Source organism: Cydia pomonella, chromosome 10, assembly GCF_033807575.1.
Source record: "Cydia pomonella isolate Wapato2018A chromosome 10, ilCydPomo1, whole genome shotgun sequence".
Lineage (NCBI taxonomy): Eukaryota > Metazoa > Arthropoda > Insecta > Lepidoptera > Tortricidae > Cydia > Cydia pomonella.
Window position 1 is genome coordinate 22,459,704 of NC_084712.1, and position 19,954 is coordinate 22,479,657.

At 38.7% G+C, this 19,954-nt stretch overlaps 1 protein-coding gene across 1 annotated transcript in view; it reads right to left on the minus strand.

Moving 5' to 3' along the window:
- LOC133522452 (suppressor of cytokine signaling 2-like) overlaps positions 1 to 19,641 on the minus strand; it is a 71,922-nt gene extending 52,281 nt beyond the window's left edge. The window contains exon 1 of the mRNA XM_061857811.1: positions 19,089 to 19,641. Coding sequence (XP_061713795.1) covers positions 19,089 to 19,107 — 19 coding nt within the window. The 5' untranslated portion in view covers positions 19,108 to 19,641. The remainder of the gene's footprint in view (positions 1 to 19,088) is intronic.
- Between the last annotated feature and the right edge of the window lie 313 nt (positions 19,642 to 19,954).

Here is a 19,954-nt window from a genome sequence, read left to right on the forward strand (position 1 = left end):
TAAACTTTTTTTTTGTAAGTTTTAACAAAGAAAAGTAATCGATGAGTTCGGTCTAAAATAAAATACCCCATTTTTAGGAGCAATTTTCATATTTTTAGCTATTGTGTAAAAATTTACAAATTATTAAGTTGCGCTTTTATTTAGTTCGGTTCTTGTGCGCGCGCGCATCTCAGCCCAGGTACTCCGTTCCCAGAACCGTTTTTGCTCCTTTTTCGACTCGAGTACGGGGAACGGCCCGCCACCGGCCTACTCGGAACTCGTAATTAATCCGTGGAAGCCTTCCAGGGCTGTTATAAGAATTATGACTTCATTTTTTATTTCATTGTCTCGAATTTGTAAGTATTGTTCGGGGAATTTGGGCGTCGCCTTTTGACCCCACGAGGACTGTTCTTTCTTCTGCTCAGTTCTTTGTCGTATTGCTTTCACAATTCCTTTACTTTGAGGATAGCTTAATTTTAAAGGCCAATACACCATGAAAGAGGCAATTACCAACCTGAAAACCTTACTATGTTTCGAGGAGCGGGTTAGAATAGCGCTACCTCGTTCCTCACGCAAAACAGGCACAATAGTTGGTTTGCAGATATGAAAGTAAGACTAATTAAATACAAAATTGATTGATCTTCCATACATTTAGGACAGACTTATATGATATGACGTCACATCACCTTATCATTTTGTTAGAGGCATTTCAATCGGCGAGTGCGAGCGTCAGACTTTAAGTCTCATTTCTGACCTTTGTGTTGCTTAAATGCCATGAGTCCTATATAGACAATTGATCCTCAGGAAAATCAAGATCGTTTGACATTATTTACAAAAAACAGTCAAGTAGTCAATTGATAGGCAACATGGCGCAGAAACGTGCGTGCACGCATCAGTTGTAAAACTTGTAAACCTTGTTTTTGTATTCAGTCAGATACAAAAATGACATTTCCAATAGCCAAAACCAGTCACAGACGGAGCGATAATATGCCAAAAGATATAGCAAGGCATTTTACCACCTTGACCGGCTGAACCTAACATCATAAGAAAAGCTCAGGCTCCGTTGGTTGCCACCTTGAGAGAATGGATGAAGATCGGAACGTGGAAATAGCGTACCTGGGTCGCCTAGCAGGAGGACGATCTATCGGACGCCCAGGTATCGCTGGAGTGACCTGGTGGAAGCGCATCTGCGCGAACTGTCGGACGCCCCAGGTATCGCTGGAGCGATATGGTGGAGGCGGATCGGCGCGAACTATGAGACGCCCCAGGTATCGCTGGAGCGACATGGTGGAGGCGGATCTGCGCGAACTCCGAGTCAACAATTGGCGAGAAGTCGCCCAGGACCGAGAAAATTGGCGCTATCTTGTGTCGTAGGCCAAGTCTCATTTTGGGTCGCTAAGCCAACGAAGTAAGTAGTAAGTGAGTAAGGCATCTTACGATATATTTTCGTACCATTCGACAGAGTCCACACACAAAGCTATAGTATATATGTATATTGGTATCTTACGAAATCTTATAGAAAATGGCTTACCCGTTCATTGGCTTAGCTCTAGGACGGGGTTTCCCTTTCAGAGATACCACTAAAATGAACCCCTTTCTAATTCAAAAAATAATGACACCTGTGCTCTGTTAATGCGCTAGACACCATAGTCCTTCTCTTTAAACATAAATAAGCAATATATGATTATATTTTTACGAAGAGAAAGTTGAAAATGGCATATGCGTTATAATTTATAATCGATACCCCTTCCAGGGGTTAGTGCTTAGGAATGGGTATCAGCTTACCCGTATTATGAAGCGCTTAAAAAGCCAAATGAAAGGGTTTTAGTTAGCAACGACTTTGGTAAGCAAAGCCTGACGAAATACCCCTTCGAGAACCCTCGAAGGGGATACCGGACCGGTCCCTGCAAGAAAGTCAAGTATTTGCGTCTAACTGTACCTCCTGCACTTTTAATTAACTTTAATTAGAAGCTCTTTGTGCTTTCCACGCTCATTTACATTCCTTATACAAAAAGGTACCTTTGCACATGTAGCATAAGAACCCTTCTTTGTTGGAAAGCTACAAATAATGAAATAAATCAAGAGTTATATCCATTCGTCTCGGATCCGTCGGGCTAGGAGAAACAAAAAGACTTTCCTGGAAGGGTCTACTGCAAACATCTATCGGATATCTATCACTTTCGCTCTTGAACTGGAGTGACAGAGATGAAAATGTTGATATGTTGATATTCAACGTCCTCAGTTTGCTTAAATTTCAATTGATTTTTGTGAACTGTGCATTGTCATGGCTAGTAAATCAGGTAAATCTGAATTAAAACTGTTTTTTTTTTATGTAAACGAGCAGACGTATCGCCTGATGGTAAGCGATTACCGTCGCCCATGGACACCTGCAACACCAGCGGGATTGTAAGTACGTTGCCGGCAGGTAGGAGTACACTGTTTTCTTGTACGGTCCTGAAATACCGCACGCGACAGCTCATCAAAGTAACTTATAGATAGTCCGTAAAATCTATAAAAGCATTTAGTCGGGTGGCAATGCAATATTATGGTACCATCGAGGTGATCTGATGATGGAGACAGGAGGTGGCCATGGGAACTTTGTGATAAAACAACGCAACCTAATTGGAGTTTTTAGAATTGTCTCGACGAGTATTAGTTGCCTGGGGAAAGAAAAGTACAGTCAGCGATAAAAGCTTGTATCAAAAATTTAAGTTTTGCCAAAAACTTATTTCATCTTGATCCGATTCGCCTCGGTCTACATGCATTTCCATGACTCTCATTTCCATACATCTAGCGTTTCGTTTTCTGCAAACGATTCTCATCTTGGCACCCAGTTTCATTTCCATTCTCTCAAGGGGGCATCTCAGATCGGTTGGGATAGGGCAAGGAGCAAAAAGGAATTTTCCCGGAACAGAGGATTGTTTAAATTACCATGGATTACTGCGAATACGAAGAAGCGGTTTCTCATAAGTCGAATATAGACCAGTGTATCGTGACCTAAGTTAACAAGACTCTAAATTAGAACTTGACATATTTAAAAGACTCCGTTCTTTTTAGTTTTTGAAACATCTTGAAAAGAACTTCTCTTAAAAAATGGCTTCCATCGAGAAGAACAGCAGAGCCAGCACAGACTATTTTACGCTATGAGTTGTTGTTTTGACAACAAACCATGGAAGAGGAGCGTGAATCTCGCGACCTAAACGCGTAAGCGCCATGAATCTCTGTGCTCTGAAGAATTGTTTGAGATGATGCCAACGGCCGCTTTCTATCACCGCACCGCTCGCCGTCGGCAGGGTGTTCATCCTCACACCCTAGAACCTAAATGGTCGCGTACTGTGCGGTTTAAGAGGAATTTCCTCCCGCGAACGCTTCGGCTGTGGAATGAGCTTCCTGCCGAGGTTTTCCCGAGGGGCTACAGTATGGGGTTCTTCAAAAAAGGAGTGTACAGGTTTTTAAAGGGTCGGCAACGCGCATGTAATGCCTCTGGTGTTGCAGGCGTCCATAGGCTGCGGTGACTGCTTACCATCAGGCGGGCCGTATGCTTGTTTGCCACCGTCGTGGTATAAAAAAAAAAATGAATTTTACGGCGCTTACGGCGTTTTGGTCGCGAGGTACAGGCTGGGATTGTGACAATTTCATTATTTGGTATTGCTTCTCTATAGTAATTAATTTATAACTCAGGGGTTCCCAATCTTTTTCAACATGCGGCGCAGTTACAAGTTTAGTATTTTGCAACGGCGCCCTTGTAAATTTAAAATCACGGTCGAAAAAGAGTGACACGACGCTATATTATTTACCGATGCGAGCGCTCAAATAGGTACCCGCGAATATTTGTGGTTTCGGATAATGATAGAACTCACAGCGCCCCTCTTTACTTTCTACGGCGCACCAGGGCGCCGCGGCGCACACTTTGGGAACCCCATAACTCAATGCAGTGCATCAAATTTATGATTTCGCTAATGTCAAAAGTGTGTTCGTAGATCGTAGAGGATAACGTTGTTCGATAGTTGCTTTAAGTAGGCCCAAAGGATAAATTAGTAATCGAATTTAAACTGTCGTGTGTCGTGAGATAAACTAACATTAATCTAATTTTCCGGTTGACACGTGTTTTTAGTCACTCACGCGACATGTTTCGGACAGCCTAGGTTTCCTTTCTTGAGCACTAACACACCAGTGACTAAAAACACGTGTAGTGACTAGTGTCAACCCTAAAATTAGTTTGATATATTGTGTTTGATTTATATTATTCGTTTGTGGTATGCGTTCCGACTGAACGTCTATCTTCAACAAGGAGTTTTGGCCGAAGGGTGTCAAGTTTCGGCGGTTTCGAGGCCGGCTCCTCGACACTGCGTAATGCATCACAACCATAATGTGTGATTTGTTTGTAGTATTTAGTTTTAAGATATATTGTTATAATTATGTACTTATGTTAGTTTTAAGGGATTTATTTATGAACCACTAGTTGCCTGAAATAAAGATTTTCATTCATTCATTAGTAGTAGTTTTTAGGGTTCCGTACCCAAAGGGTCAAACGGGACCCTATTACTGAGACTTCGCTGTCCGTCCGTCCGTCTGTCACCAGGCTGTATCTCATGAACCGTGATAGCTAGACTGATGAAATTTTCACAGATGATGTATTTCTGTTGCCGCTATAACAACAAATACTAAAAGCAGAATAAAATAAATATTTAAGGGGGGCTCCCATACAACAAACATATTTTTTGCCGTTTTTATTAATAATGGTACGGGACCCTTCGTGCGCGAGTCCGACTCGCACTTGCCCAGTTTTTATCAATCATCATCATTATCATTCGTAATCGAGGACAGAAGCTACTATTAATACTAGCTAATACTAGTTTTCCCAAGAATTCGACTCAAAACTGCCAGAATGCTAAGCGTTTGCAATGTTACTGCCCAGTTCTAACGAACTGATTGAAATACTGCCTCAAACTCGACACGCTAAATCTAACCTTAATAAGTACTACTTAGAGTTCATAATCAAACAGTCTAGTGTATTTTAATTGCCTGATTCTGCGAACGCTTTTTGAAGCGTCTCAAAAAGTGTTTAAAATAAAAATACTGTTTAGTATTAAACGTAAGTGGCTGAAATAACAACTTTATTCGGAACACGTAAGTGCTTCTGAGAATTAATTTTTAAACTAGGATTATATGTAACTAAGGACCAAACTGTGGTAGGCAAAATTCTAGAAAAAAAAGGGCCTAAGTATGTTTGTATGAAAATTTGAGGGCTTACCACGAACCACGCGCGACGTGTTGCCTCCCTGTCATGCTTACGTACAAATTTACAAGTGCAACAGAGAGGCAACACGTCGAACGTGGTTCGCGGTAGGCCCTGTGATCACTAAAATGTTATAACTACATATAAGCGTTTAAATATTATGACCATTAGATCACCCTTGGTGTTGTGGCTGTTACAACTTACAATGTTTTGCTATCTTTGTGTGTGGGCTTCCGAGTGACGTCACAACACACACGCCTCGGACGCGTCTTATGAATTATGTATGGACAGATAATTAAAACCTCACGCGTTCAGATCCAGCCGATAGACGTTTTGACGCTGCGGGTGTTACGAAAATAATTATAAGCAACACGTAAAATCCTCGGAAGCATTGGCAAGTTGGCAACCTTTGAACAATACTCGGAAAATTCTAAATAAACTTTATTGCGTTGCTTACGAAACAGAAATCAAGACTTTCTAAGTATTCGCGTTTAAACAGTTTTATTATACCTACTTAAGCGAAAGCAAGAAACTTGTTTAATCCACTTTCACTCGCAGATAAAAATAGTGACGGTTACATAACCTCAAAATAAGCGCATATCGAGACTCCGAATTGAAACGTAGAATGGAACGTTCTATTTTAAAAATCGAACGGCTGGACGTCTTTCCGGGAATCGGTGGGACTTATTGCTAACGCATTGCAAGCATTAGCTTCACACAAACCAGATTAGGCGTGACCTCTGTGTATGACAGAAGTATTAGAAAACTCTTATAATGGTTTTTCGAAAGAGAATACTTTGTAGGCGATGTTAATACAAGGGCGGCCGACTCGAAGAACACAGTAAGTATGTACAGTTATGTATGGACTTGAAGCGTTCCATTGCGATGCGCGTTTCCGAGAAGTTCGAGTTAACTCTTTACGTCGAATTGGAATGGTTATTGCGATTTTATGTAGCACTCAGGATATTGCCTCGCTAATTCCAGTAAAAATAAAACCGTTAGGTAAACGTTCCATGGCTCGACATCCTACTGCCCAAAATATGACACCTTGCTATTACCTCGATTGACAATGACTAAGACTACAAGGACTGGATCAAGACCTGCAACCGAACGTCTGCATCCCACAACCTTGAAACTGGCAAAATTGCCCCAATGGACACATACCATAAGAACTAAAAACTGAACTGAACTGGTTTAAAGATGAGAACTCCGAAATCTACCTTTTTTTTTGTATAGGAGTCAAAGAGGCAGGCAAGTCGCCTGATGTTAAGCAATTACGCCAATTACCATGGACACATGCATCACCAGAGGAGTTGCAAGTTCGATCCTGGCCTTTTAGGTTAGGTTAGAAAGTAGGTATAAAAATCAACACTGTTAACATCGGTGGACTTTATGCCTTTTGTAATGAGGTCCACCGATGGGCAGTTAACAGTGGCGGCGATGGTACGCTCTTTTCTCATCATTTCCATCTTCACTATTGGTTGGCAGTTCTTCAGAAACTTCCTGTTTCGCACAGCTAAACGGTGGAATGAAATGTAGCCCGCGGTATTTCCGGACATCGGTCCGGACATCGTTCCGGAAATACCGCGGGCTACATTTCATTCCACAGTTTACCTGTGCGAAGCAGGAACTTTCTGAAGAACTGCCAACCAATAGTGAAGATGGAAATGATGAAAGTTTTTCACAACCTTCTCAAAGAGTGCACCATGAACATCGAAAATCGAAATTTTATTATATCCCTCTATCGTTTGAATATGCAACTGCAAGCGCCGAGAGACCGATAAAGAATTCCAATATACGCGGTACGCCTTCAGAATTCTCTTTATTATTTAATTCTACGTCCAGGCACTAATAGCTTACAAAGCTACTGCCGTCTATCCTTTTATTTAGCGTTGCCGGAGTCTCCATATTCTGCTGGATTCTCCCGACATTTTGTTGTGTATGTATGATAAAGTTCCTGGTCATATTTTAGCCATCTTTTTGCATTTTTTTATGTTCTATATGTCGAACGGCCGATGGCAAGATCAGGCAGATCGGCAGTGTTGGCCGAAACATTAATGCAATTCACCATTAACCTAGCTTTACAACTTTATACACACGGTCGATAAATCTACGCAAATCGGTTTGCACAGATTAATCGCTAAGATAATGATATATCGTTAAGTAGCAGGCATAAGATTTTTGTCGCTAGCCGAAACGTTAATGCAATTGACAATTAACTATTATAAATTGAACCGTAAACTATAACCGTACAAGCTGGCTTTTACGGCTTACTCTGTCTATTGTAAGTAAAATCGTGCTACTACCTGCAAAACGTTATATTAGGTATACCAAGACGTTAAAGTGCATGTTCAGATATATTTGAGCACCTTGACCGCTCAGATATATCTGACGGCGACTGTTTAACGACTTTGTAGTTCATTGAGGCCGGGCGCCGCACCGTCGCTCAAAGATCGCATCAGTTTACGTTACGGCTGCCCAGGAATGCCCTAATGGCCCTCCCACGGAAAGTAAGATCAGGGATTCCTGAGAAGATCCGGAAATTATGCTTACAATTCCAATACATTGTCAAAGCAAGGTTGCAAACAAGTACACAACTCGCCTGAGGCTAAGCGGGCATCGTAGCCTCATTTCCTGACACAGCGGTGTTGCGAAATGTATCGTTGCCAAGTGTGTTTTTAGATTATTTCATAATATTTATGCTACTTTTACGGTATTTATCTATGGGCCAATAGTTGCCTGAAAATAAAAAGTTTTCATAAATTAATTAATTCATTTATGGAAACTTGAATACCGGCAACTTCCTCAACATCGCGTATAAAAAAGAATACTGCCTACACCGTTAACTGCCCATCGGTGGACCTTATTACAAGAGGCATAAGGTCCACCGATAGACAGTTAAAAGTGTTGCTGTTTGTACCATGCCCAACAGTGATTGCTTTAAAAATTGATGATTATTTGATAAACATATAATTCCTAATAATGTTCGCGATTCTCCCAATATTGTTTTGAATGAAATTTTGTTTTTCGCTCCTAAATCTTACAACAGTAAAAAATCGAAAATTTAACATCAAATTGTGTAAAAATATTTTCCATAATGTCAATACTCAGAGAGAACAAATGGGGACTACGTTTGTATGGAGAAACCTTCTAATCCTCTTAAAATGGGTCTATTTCGTATGAAAATAATGTAAAATGTACAATCAGATTTTAAGATCGTCTCTAGGGCTAAGATGGTTGGTTCTTTATGATTTGTCACCATGTTATTATTATTATTAAAATTTATGCCTTTATTATATACTGATATCGACTCTTTATAGTATATGACATTTTAGTATGTATTGTGAAATGTAATAATTTATGTATTTTGAAGTACCTGGGTAATTTTGATTTTGTATAATTTTGAAAATTAATGTAAATGTCTGTGTAGGTACTAAACTAACTATAAAGTAGGTATTCTGTGTAAATATTGTTGTAATAGTTAACTGTAGGAATATATATAATGTATTATGATTTGTGTAAATAATTAGCATAAGAAATTCCTTTGCATGCCCTTAATGTTGGCGAAATGTGTGTACTTTATTACCTTGTGTAAAACCTTACAACACCTTATGTAACCATGTCTCTGGCAAAATAAATAATTTCGAATAATTTCAAATTAATTTCAAATTTCATGCCTGTCACATTCTAACAAGTATGTAAGCGCGAAAGTGACGGGCATAGTGACAAGTGATATAAATGGAACCATGCTGCCACCGCCTGGTGTTTACCGGCACTTAAATAACGACAAGACAAAAACCAAATTACAGGCTAGCTACTGGGCCCAAGATAGAGCGGCTTGGAGAGCACTGGTGAAGAGTATTCACAGCAGTGTTGATCAAACGTTAATTAGAATTGACCAATAACCATTACAAATTGAACCGTAAACCGTAACGGACAGTTATCTTATTTTCTAATCTTATTTTCGGGGGCCCTTGCGGATACACTTCGACCCATAGGGATCTTTTGTGTAGTTGCCCCCTAAGGAAAGATCCATTAGCTACCCAAGAGCTTTTTTGACCATTTCCATGTGCCGGATGATGGAGCTTATGGGTAGCCTTTTGAATTCCTTTGGTTCCAGATAGCCTGCTCCAAAGTCCTTCATTCTTTGTCTGGAGAGGGCGTGACATTCACACATTAGGTGTTTTACTGTCTCTTCCTCTTCACCACACATTCGACAATCGGTGTTGTCGGAGTGTCCCATCCTGGCCAAAACCCCTTTGACCCCATAATGACCCTTAAACGCCCCTGTTATAATTTGGAGTTGTCTCCTGCTAAGTTTCCATAGCTTTTTGCTCCAACCGAAGTCTACTCCTTGTATGAGGAGCTTTGAGTGCTTTAGACCCGTCAGACTGTCCCTTTCTTTTTGGTGTCTGGTCTTAGTGTGGTCTTTGATAGACGTTATAATGGTTCCCTGAGAGAGCCCCACGAATGGTTCCGGACCTATGTGGTCACTTACGGATCCGGCTCTGGCAAGTTCATCTGTAATCGTCTGTGTAACGGACGGTTACAGTTTACGGTTCAATTTGTAATGGTTAATGGTCAATTCTAATTAACGTTCGGCCAACACTGGTCCACGTCGTCACGTCCCTCAGCCATGAGGATACGACAAGGAAGAAGAAATAACGACTCGTAATGAAATGACATAATGGAATACAATAATTATAATTACAAACACGAGCTCCACGGATGAGTAACGCGAGTTCGTTGAATTCGCCCGTAATGGCGATGTTTTGATCATTTATATTGACATTACAAGTTTTACAATGGTACGTAATTCACCAACTTGACAATGGCTAATCAACATTTTTAATAATTATGTTTATAAATCTCCGTAAAGCTGCGATAGCCAACTCGTATTGTAATCAAGTATGTTATTCGTTTTAATTTCTAATTTAATGTGTGCACGTGTATTTATTGTAATTTTAATGTATTTTTTTCTAATTTTGTTAATAAATGATTGATTGTGTAATTACGGATCGCATGTATTAAAAGATTTTTTTATTTTTATTTCCTGATAATAATATTGCTATATGCAAAGAAAATTTGTTTTAAAATTAAACAATAATTGATCGCGCCAAAAAGGCAGCTGCCATTCTAGTGACGTCATAATCATGATAGCAGTGCAGACAAAGAAACGTCGAATGTGCAATGATAACTTTTTGCCGTTGTTACAAATTTAATACTTGTTTCTGCTATAGTGACGTCACTCACGAGAAAAAAATGGTGGTGGCGTTTTCAGTCACTTGGCATACAGATTATAAAGCTAGGATTAGGTTAAGATTAAAAATAAATCTTATGTTTTTATAATGAAATAGTAAAACATATTCTTATAGCTTAAACGCACATAGGTATAGAAACAATGTGTTTAAGAGATGATTGACCATTTACATACGTATTTTACAGTAGTATTGATATACGGGAAAAAAAATGAGGGGTATAAATACGGGACGTGATACTTAAATACGGGATGTATGGCAGCCCTAATTATAGCGCATAATATGAATTATGATACAGAATATGTCAGTCTTGTCTTCGCGTTACTGATACATGCATGATAAGGCATAAAAGTGTGATAAGGGTCTTCATCATTAAGGCCTAATTTCGTGATATCACGGTCATATCACAGTTTGCAATGTTACATTAGAACAAAAAATAAAGTACAATGCCCCTTCTTCGAATGCGATAATAGTTCTAAGTATTATTGCCTTCTCGGTAATCGTTTCCTTTGTTTTCACTTATTGACTTGTTTTTACAGTTTTAAGAAGGGTGACAGTGACAGTTTACGGTTTCCGTGAAAGCCTGATCGCGTGTATGTGACGGATCATGTCTAGAGTGGGGTTCCGTAGCTGGTGCAGAAATACCTGCACTAATCGTCTTCCTAGCGCTGCCCGGCATTTAGCCACGGCCACGGCTCTTATCATATAAATATTATCAATTCATAAATATCTCACCTGGGACCTATTTCTCGAACGGTATTAGAGTAAGGACTCATTTAGACGACGAGAGAGCGCGCATGTGAGTTTCATTACATTGCGCTATTTGATCGGTCAGCCGAATTGGTTGTAACCCAATAGTTCGCAATGTAACTAAAACCGCATGCGAGTTCGCGAACCGTCTAAATCAGCTCTAATTTTATTGGATTATTAGTCCACGAACTGTCAGATCGTAGCAACCATGGCCCCACACGAACAATATTAGTCTGATACCGTTCGAGAAATGGTCCCCTGGTGTCCGCTCTGCTTGGTTGCACAACCAAGGTGGACACACGACACCAGGGTGCCTAGCCAAGGCGAGAATCGCCTGCGCTACGACAACGAAACGCTTTGCCTCTCTATCACTCTTCCAAATTAGTGCGACAGTGACAGTAGCGTTTTGTTTACTGCGGAGCGTAAACGATTGACATCTTGGCTAAACATCCAGGTGAGATACCCTCCATTGCTGTATCTGTATACATAGTGTTGCCATCTCTAAAATTTGGAAACCAGGACAAGACGCGTGAAAACCCCTGATTTTAGAGTCCAGAACCCGGACATGTCAACAGGTTTTTTTAAACAGGTTGTGCGTGTGTCGCGGGCGGCCTAAGACTTTAAATTTTTAAACCCGGACTACAAATGACGCTCCCCGGACGCCCTCTAAACTAGGACAAATCCGGGGAAACCCGGACGGATGGCAACCCTATATATACATTTTGTTGGTCGCCGGTGACTTGCGCCGCCGTTGTGACCGGGCGAGATATTGCTCTTAGATAGCTTGGGCTGTGCTCGGCAAGCTATAATTCTAACAATAATCGCAGGCACTAGCTTTTACGAAAGCGACTTCCAGTTCCATCTGAATTCTGACCTTCCAATTCAGAGAAGAAACTAATCTATTGGGATTAGTCCGGTCTCCTTACGATGTTTTCGCCGAAAAGCTGTTGGTAAACATCAAAAGATATTTTGTAATAAGTTCTAAGAAACTAAATGGCAAGCGCCGGACCCGCGGCCTTCGGTTTAAAAGTTGCAGGACTTGAGGCGCAAAAAGTTGGTGTTCTTCTTTCACTCTCACTGAGCGTAAGGGGAGAGCGAGATGGAAATGCGTGCCCGGGAGCGAAATCATGTTTTTTATTTCTTTTTGTGTTTTAAAAATAAAGAAGTAGTCGCCGAGGATATATAATTGCTCATTTTTAGAAATAATTTTGTGATTCTGTGCAAAATTTATTAAAATTTTTAAACTGCCTATGTTCGTGATTTTTTTTCTAACGAGCTAAAGTAAAACTCAGGATTCGAATCGCTGAAGTCCCCAGAGAAAGGCCCCAAGATTGCTAATTAAATTTATGGCAACCGTATTGTGAACCAAAAAAGCGCACCTTTAAGCTACCAATGCTTCTGTTGTTTAGGTATGTTGGAATTGAATGCTCATTATGATTTATGAATCATAAATTTATTTGTCGTGATACCCAATAAATTATGATGTTTATCTATTACTAAAAATCTAAAAGTGTTATTTTTAATACCCGTGTGTCATACCATAACATTATAAAGCATCGCATATTGGGTGTCACAACAAATAAATTAAGACTTGAAACATAGCAGAATATAGATCGTGTCATTGACGAAGACGCCTGCCTTGACGCGTAATGTCATGTTATTAAAGGCTAAATTTGACAAATCTGCGCGTCATCGTGGATGACACGAACTATAGAAGTAAACACATTAATTATACAGTTCCTAGAAACGACTTCGAAAAATTTAGGATTAACGATTTACTCGTTTTTACGATACCGACTGCCAGTAACGTCTCATAATACACGTAGAATCGAAATAAACACAATAATTAGTTCCACTACGAACAAGGATTGGGGCAAACGGTTCGTAGAAGTGACCATTAGTATTTAAACAATAACGCGCTGCTATAACAATGGACGATTAGTTGCGCGTCAAGACTTCTTTGAGTGCCGGTAGTGCCGCTGCGTAGTGCACAGTGCATGGAAATATCGTTCAGATGTTTCCTAGATCAGGGACTGATGTCGGTTACGGTATAACGGTATGAGAGCGGTATTTATTTTATTTATTTAAGGTTTACCAACAGATACAACACTACAAAAAATACAGATAATAAGTTTTTGGCAAAAATTTCATTTTTGGTACAAGCTTTTATCGCTGACTGATTTTTTTTCCACAGGCAACTAATATTCATCGAGACAATTCTAAAAACCCCAAACACAATTAGGTTGCGTTGTTTTATCACAGAGTTCCTATGACTGCCTCCTGTCTCCATCATCAGATCAGCTCGATGGTACCATATTATTGCATTGTCACCCGACTTATAAATGTATGCAAATTTTCAGTTTCATCGGAAACCGGGAAGTGGATCAAATTTAACTTGCAAGATTTGTCCCACACATACTAACAGGGCAAGTTAAATAAAAGCTTGTAAAAACCCAAAAATACATGAGTGTCTATCCAATAATAGGTAAACGGTAAACACAACATAAAGAATAAAGGATTCAGGTTTTCAATATTAGTAATATAAAACGTCCAGGTAACGCCACACAGTCCAAACGGTTGATAGAAAACGCCAAAACTTAAATAATGAAGACATTCCCAATAAAATGATAGCCAAGTTCAATATGATAAATGATAAAGCATGCCGCTTGTGTCCAGGCTATTCAATTATTCAATAAATTACCGATCGAGTTGAAATTAGTGTTGGTTAAGGTTAAGACTTGAGTCCTTTGAGTCCTCTGCTTTGAAACTCAACTCAGTTTTTCAGACTCACATATTAAGTCTAAACTCGAGTTCTTTTCAACTTGTTAGAGACTCTTTTGTAGGGATTTGAGTTTGCAATATTTCGAAATGCTTTGTGTTTAAGTAATAAGTTAGTTATAGCACACAAATAATACAATAACGCAAAATGTGTTTACTTTTATTTAGGTTAAACCTATGAAATTGTTGACGGAGTGTTTATTCGGAGGCTCGAGTCGTTTTGAGCTCTCTTAAAAAAGACTCAATAAATGACTCGACTGGGGATTTAAAAGACTCGGAAGTTTTTTAAGCGCCGAGTTTCGTAAAAACGAGTCGAGTTCTTCAAATTCAGACTCAAAAGACTCCCTATCAACTCTAGTTGAAATCTATAGTAGGCTGTCGTATTTTTAATGCAAGGCTTAAAGTGTTTTTTAAGGAAGTCCTATTGTTCTGTACAGGACTTTATTAGTGATAATAATCTTTATTAACTAAACGTATATTAATTTAGTTTGTATGTGTCTTGTTTTATATTTTTGTATTGTATTGTGCCATTTGACACGAATTTATTACTTCGACCACCGATATAGTTTTATTTTAAATCATAATTTATATTCATATAGCTTTAACTACTCATAGTGTTGTGTTCCTGCCGGTGAGTAAGGTTGCCAGAGCTCAATGAGGGGGGGCGGGTTTAGGGTCGGCAACGCGCATGTAACTCCTCTGGAGTTGCAGGCGTACATAGGCTACGGAGGCTGCTTACCATCAGGCGGGCCGTATGCTTGTTTGCCACCGACGTAGTATAAAAAAAAAAAACTAAGATAAATAACAAATATAAACAGAGATGATTGTGACCATTTATATAGTCTTCTACAGCAGTAGTGATATACGGGACAAAAACGGGACACGATACTTAAATACCGTGACAGTCCCGTACGGGACTTATGTCAACCTTAGCTACGGGACATGTAGCAACCCTAGCTATCGGCCATATCAACTGCGGCATACGCATCCGATCTGGCCTGGACTTTAGGTGTGCATAGTTCAGCCAGATTAAAGCTCCATTTCACGACACATTTCACTCCGCAGGCTGATCGCACTGCAGATAGCGTTATTCGCGACGACGCCGGCCTTGATTCGTATTGTCATTTCATTATTTGACAAATCTACTCGTCATCTTGGATACACGAATTATATCGGGTCTTTGCATACACAGTCAGTATACCTTACTATTTATTTACGGGGAAAATTGAAAAAATAGGACACCGCCGATTGGAGGCGGATTGCGGCGTTTAAAAATCCAAGTCGTATACGATACGACATCGGTGACATTTGTATGCCCCTCTCTTTAGTGATGAAAATATAGTATTTTTCCTACTATATTGTGTTTGTATAATATATAGTACAATTGACTAAAATATAGTACGATACTATATATTATAGTATGGGTGGCAATGGCAACCCTCCCCACAACCCAAACTATATACCAAATTTTAACTAAATCGGTTCAGCGGTTTAAGTGTGAAGAGGTAAGTAACAGAAACAGACAATGTCACTTTCGCTTCGCATTAATAATATTATTATTAAGGATTATTTTCATTAATAATAATCGGTCATTATGTATTATCATTATTATCTGTTTTTTACGTACCGATACGTTACTCGTATATTGTAAACATTCTTGGAAACAATAAAAGCGCCCATTGATAATTTATTCTTGAAACGAAGTTAATTTGCCGATGCGGGTTGCATACAATTGAATATGTCGATAGTATGAAAACAAATTCTAGGAATACACGTACAAGGCAGCATTATTATGAAATAATATTTTATACACGGTATTTTTTCAACGTTGAATACGAGTTTTTACCTTAACAAGATAAAGGACTAATGCAAAAAACCGGCCAAGCGCGACTTGGACTCGCACAGGAAGGGTTCCGTAAAAAAAAACGGATGAGGACCTCGAGATTGGAAAGAAATATTTATTTTATTCTGTTTTTAGTATTTGTTGTTATAGCGGTAACAGAAATACATAATCTGTAGAAATTTCAATCGGCTAACTATCACGGTTCATGATATACAGCCTGTTGACAGACGGACAGACGGACGGACGGACAGCGGAGTCTCAGTAATAGGGTCCCGTTTGACCCTTTGGGTACGGAACCCTAAAAAGGAGGTTTTATAGTAGTAGAGTATTTATTTTTTCACCTTTTAACAAAACATTTAATACCCATCTCCGAAACTGGAAACCCCCGTAAGTTACTATTTCTCGTAGGCTTCACAATTAGGTTGCGTTGTTTCAATAATGTTTCATTTCAGAGTTCCTATGGCCAACTCCTGTCTTCATCATCAAATCAGCTCGATGGTATAATGAGCGGCGAAATTGCATGGAGAAATTATGAATGAATTCATTGATTAAGTCGCCATGAACTTTTACGTTAGTAGATAGCACAGTTTTTCTTGGTATAACTTTAGATTCTAAACTACAATGGGGTCCCCATATTGCTAATCTCTCGAATAGACTGAGTTCTGCAGCTTTTGCAGTGAGCAAGATCCGTCAGTTAACAGACGTGAAAACAGCTCGATTAGTTTACTTTAGTTACTTTCATAGCATTATGTCATATGGTATTTTACTATGGGGTAGTGCTTCAGAGATAAATACCATTTTTGTTCTGCAGAAGAGGGCTATTCGTGCAATATATAAAATGTACCATAGAGACACACTTAGAGATAAGTTTAAGGACATTAACATAATGACAGTGCACTGTCAATATATTTATGAGAATATTCTGTATGTACATAAAAACATTGCCAGTTTTAAGAAAAACTGTGAAATACATAATATTAATACTAGAAATAAGCATAAGCTCGCAGTGCCCTTCACTAGGCTCCATAAAATTAAGAAATCATTCATGGGTAATTGTGTAAGATTTTACAATAAACTTCCTAATATTATAACTGAATTGTCTGTTAGTAAATTTAAAAATTATGTAAAACGTAAGCTTATCTCTAAAGCCTATTATAGCACACAAGACTACATGAATGATGAAACACCGTGGGATTAAGTGTGATTGTAAAGAATGAATTATTTATTGTTATGTTATTAATGATGAAATTGATAATTCAATGTATATATATATACCATATTTTTTGACATTTAGATTTTATTCTAGAAAGGTTCTAGACTAGTATTTTTATACAATTTTGATGTTTGACGATCTTTTTGTGAAATTCTTATTATTAAGTTTACCATATCTATAATAGTTCAATGTTTTTTTTAGAACAATAATAACTGCATCAATAAATTGCTCTGATATTTAGATTAAGATGATATTTGTAAAATTTGACGATTTAAAAGTGCTTGTTGCTGGGCCTATTTGAATAAAGAATATTTTGACTTGACTTGACTTGACTTGACTACGGCTGACGGTACCATATTAATATTATATTGTCACCCGACTTGCATATGTTTGCAAATTTCCAGTTCAATCGGATATCGGGTCAAATTTATTCCGAGATTTGACACTAACAAAATAACATACATACTAAATACTAACATACATACTAAATACTAACATACATACTAAAAGGGCGACTTACATAAAAGCTTGTAAAAACAATAAATCGGCGAAAATAAACGAAACTGAAGCAAACGCTATTCCGGTATTTCAAGTTGGCTTTACTGAATTTGTAAAAAAAATATATTGGAATGAAAGAGCACTCATAATGGATTATCGGATTTTCCGGTAAAAAGCGTCGATGAAACTACACCTTTTTTCAGATTTGGGCTTTTTTATGTTATTTCTTCAACCAAAAATGTCACTTTTGAAACTGACTGATCAGATCCATTTCTAATCCAGATTTAATTGATATCTTGTTATTAACATTAGAATGAGTAATTAGGTACGTCTGTATATTTTAGCGGGCTTCGTATTCCTATTTTGCAAGAAAACAGTCACGTAGCGAAAATGTGAAAACATTCTTATGCAAAGGGTTGCCATACGTCCCGTACATACGGGACTGTCACCGTGTGCAAGTATCGCATCCCGTATTTTTACCCCGTAAATCAATACCACTGTATAATAAATGGTCAATTGTTTCTATACCTATGTGAGTTAAAGCTATGAGAATAAGTAATAACTAGCCCATTGTCCCGTATACGTTCCTAATAAGGTGGCAACCCTATTTATACATTATAAGTACATCTTTATTTTATAGGTACCTATTGGCTTCGCACTTTCGCCCTCGCGGTTCGCAGCTTCGTGCATTCGCGCACCAAGTGTGAAGAAGGCTTAAACTACGCCTATCAGCTAAAACCGCTCTATTCTGGTTAGCCATGCATATGCAAATAACTTATTTAATACAACAGGAAATATTTCTACTACGCGCTCATCCAAATTCATGGCGCGCTCTATAGAGATTTTATAAATAGATTATCTATAACAGTTATGCGATAGGTAGGTATATAAAATTCATACTAGAACATAGATGCCTGGGTGTTTTTGCTATTTAATAAAATAATATAACAATGGACCAAAACACAATATGCGATTCTACGTCGATTCGTGGAAATACGTGCGTAAAAAAGTCGTACTTATCTGCGACTTAATATTTACTAGTAGGTAGGTAAGAAAATTACGAAGGACTTTATAAAGGGCGAAGGAACAATATTTAGACGTTATTTTGATTTAGAAGCACGCTTTAAATTCAAGGATAACGGTTTCCAAAACATGCTACCAAACTAGTCCCAATTATTAACACATTAAAGTTCAATATAAACCCGTTCGCATGAAATTAACTACAACTTTGATAACGATACGCTGTGTGTTATCAATGTTATCATTCAAGGCGTCAACATCTGTTAATCGTGTTTGTGTATGACGTAATGGCATTCGCAATTATAATCAGTTGAAGACATAAAAGACGGCAAGCGGCGTCACGCGTTGTTTACGCTTGGAAAAGCGTCACATTTATGCATTTGACCTCGGTTGAATTGATATGGGTTGGCGCCACTTGTTTACACGATAAACATGATTTACAATATTTACATTGATACTGAAATAAAATTGGGAAGTTAGTAAACAAAAATTAGAATTTTAGAAAATTACCTGGTATTTTAACCACCATTTGAGGTGTTTGCTGTTGGTTGGGATCCAACTTAAACGTTTAAAATGACACCACTACACGGAACACTTATAATTACAGATATTTCCTCAAATCCACTTCGCGGCCGTTTTCTCGGTAAACTCTATAAGCAGTTTCGTAGAAACAAGTCCAACGGAGAAATTAATTTGCGGGAAGCGCGTTCCGTCACAGAAAACGGTTCTGAGAACGCGGCATACGTTCAATTTCACTGTATGTAGGTAGCATTTATCACAGATAAAGATATCACGAGAGGTGAAAGTTCGGAGGCGAAACGCCTCGCGGCAATGACGTCCCTCTACCGTGTTCAAAAGCAGACTGAACGTGAACGAAACGCAAAGCGTATAGTCGGAGTGGCCGCGCACGCGCGAGAAAAGGACACACGATTTACGTTTTAAAAAGAATAACCCCGAATTAAAATTCCACATGGTAACTAGTACTACTTTGATTCAACCTCGAAACAGCTGTCAAGCTACCCTTGTCAATTTTATGTGAACGAAGACACGAAGGTCAAAAGCCAAAAGTAATGCAGCTCGCCTGCCATGTACTTAGGTTCCTAGAATTCGATAGCGCGGCAGTTTCTGGAATCGGCATTGTCAATGTAATTTATTTGAAGGTTCTTGCAATAGGTATGGCTGGTATAGCTAAATTGTAGGTGTGTTGAGTTGTTTGACCCCTGTTCTAAGCAACAGTGTGTTAAATTAAGTTCTATCAATCATATCTCCCGCGAGCATGGGAAAGTTCATTCACTTTTGGTCTATTTGTGTGGGTGGGTGGGCCGGTGGGCCTCGAATTTCTTTGCTGTAAAGGCTGTGAGATAATAAATGAGATG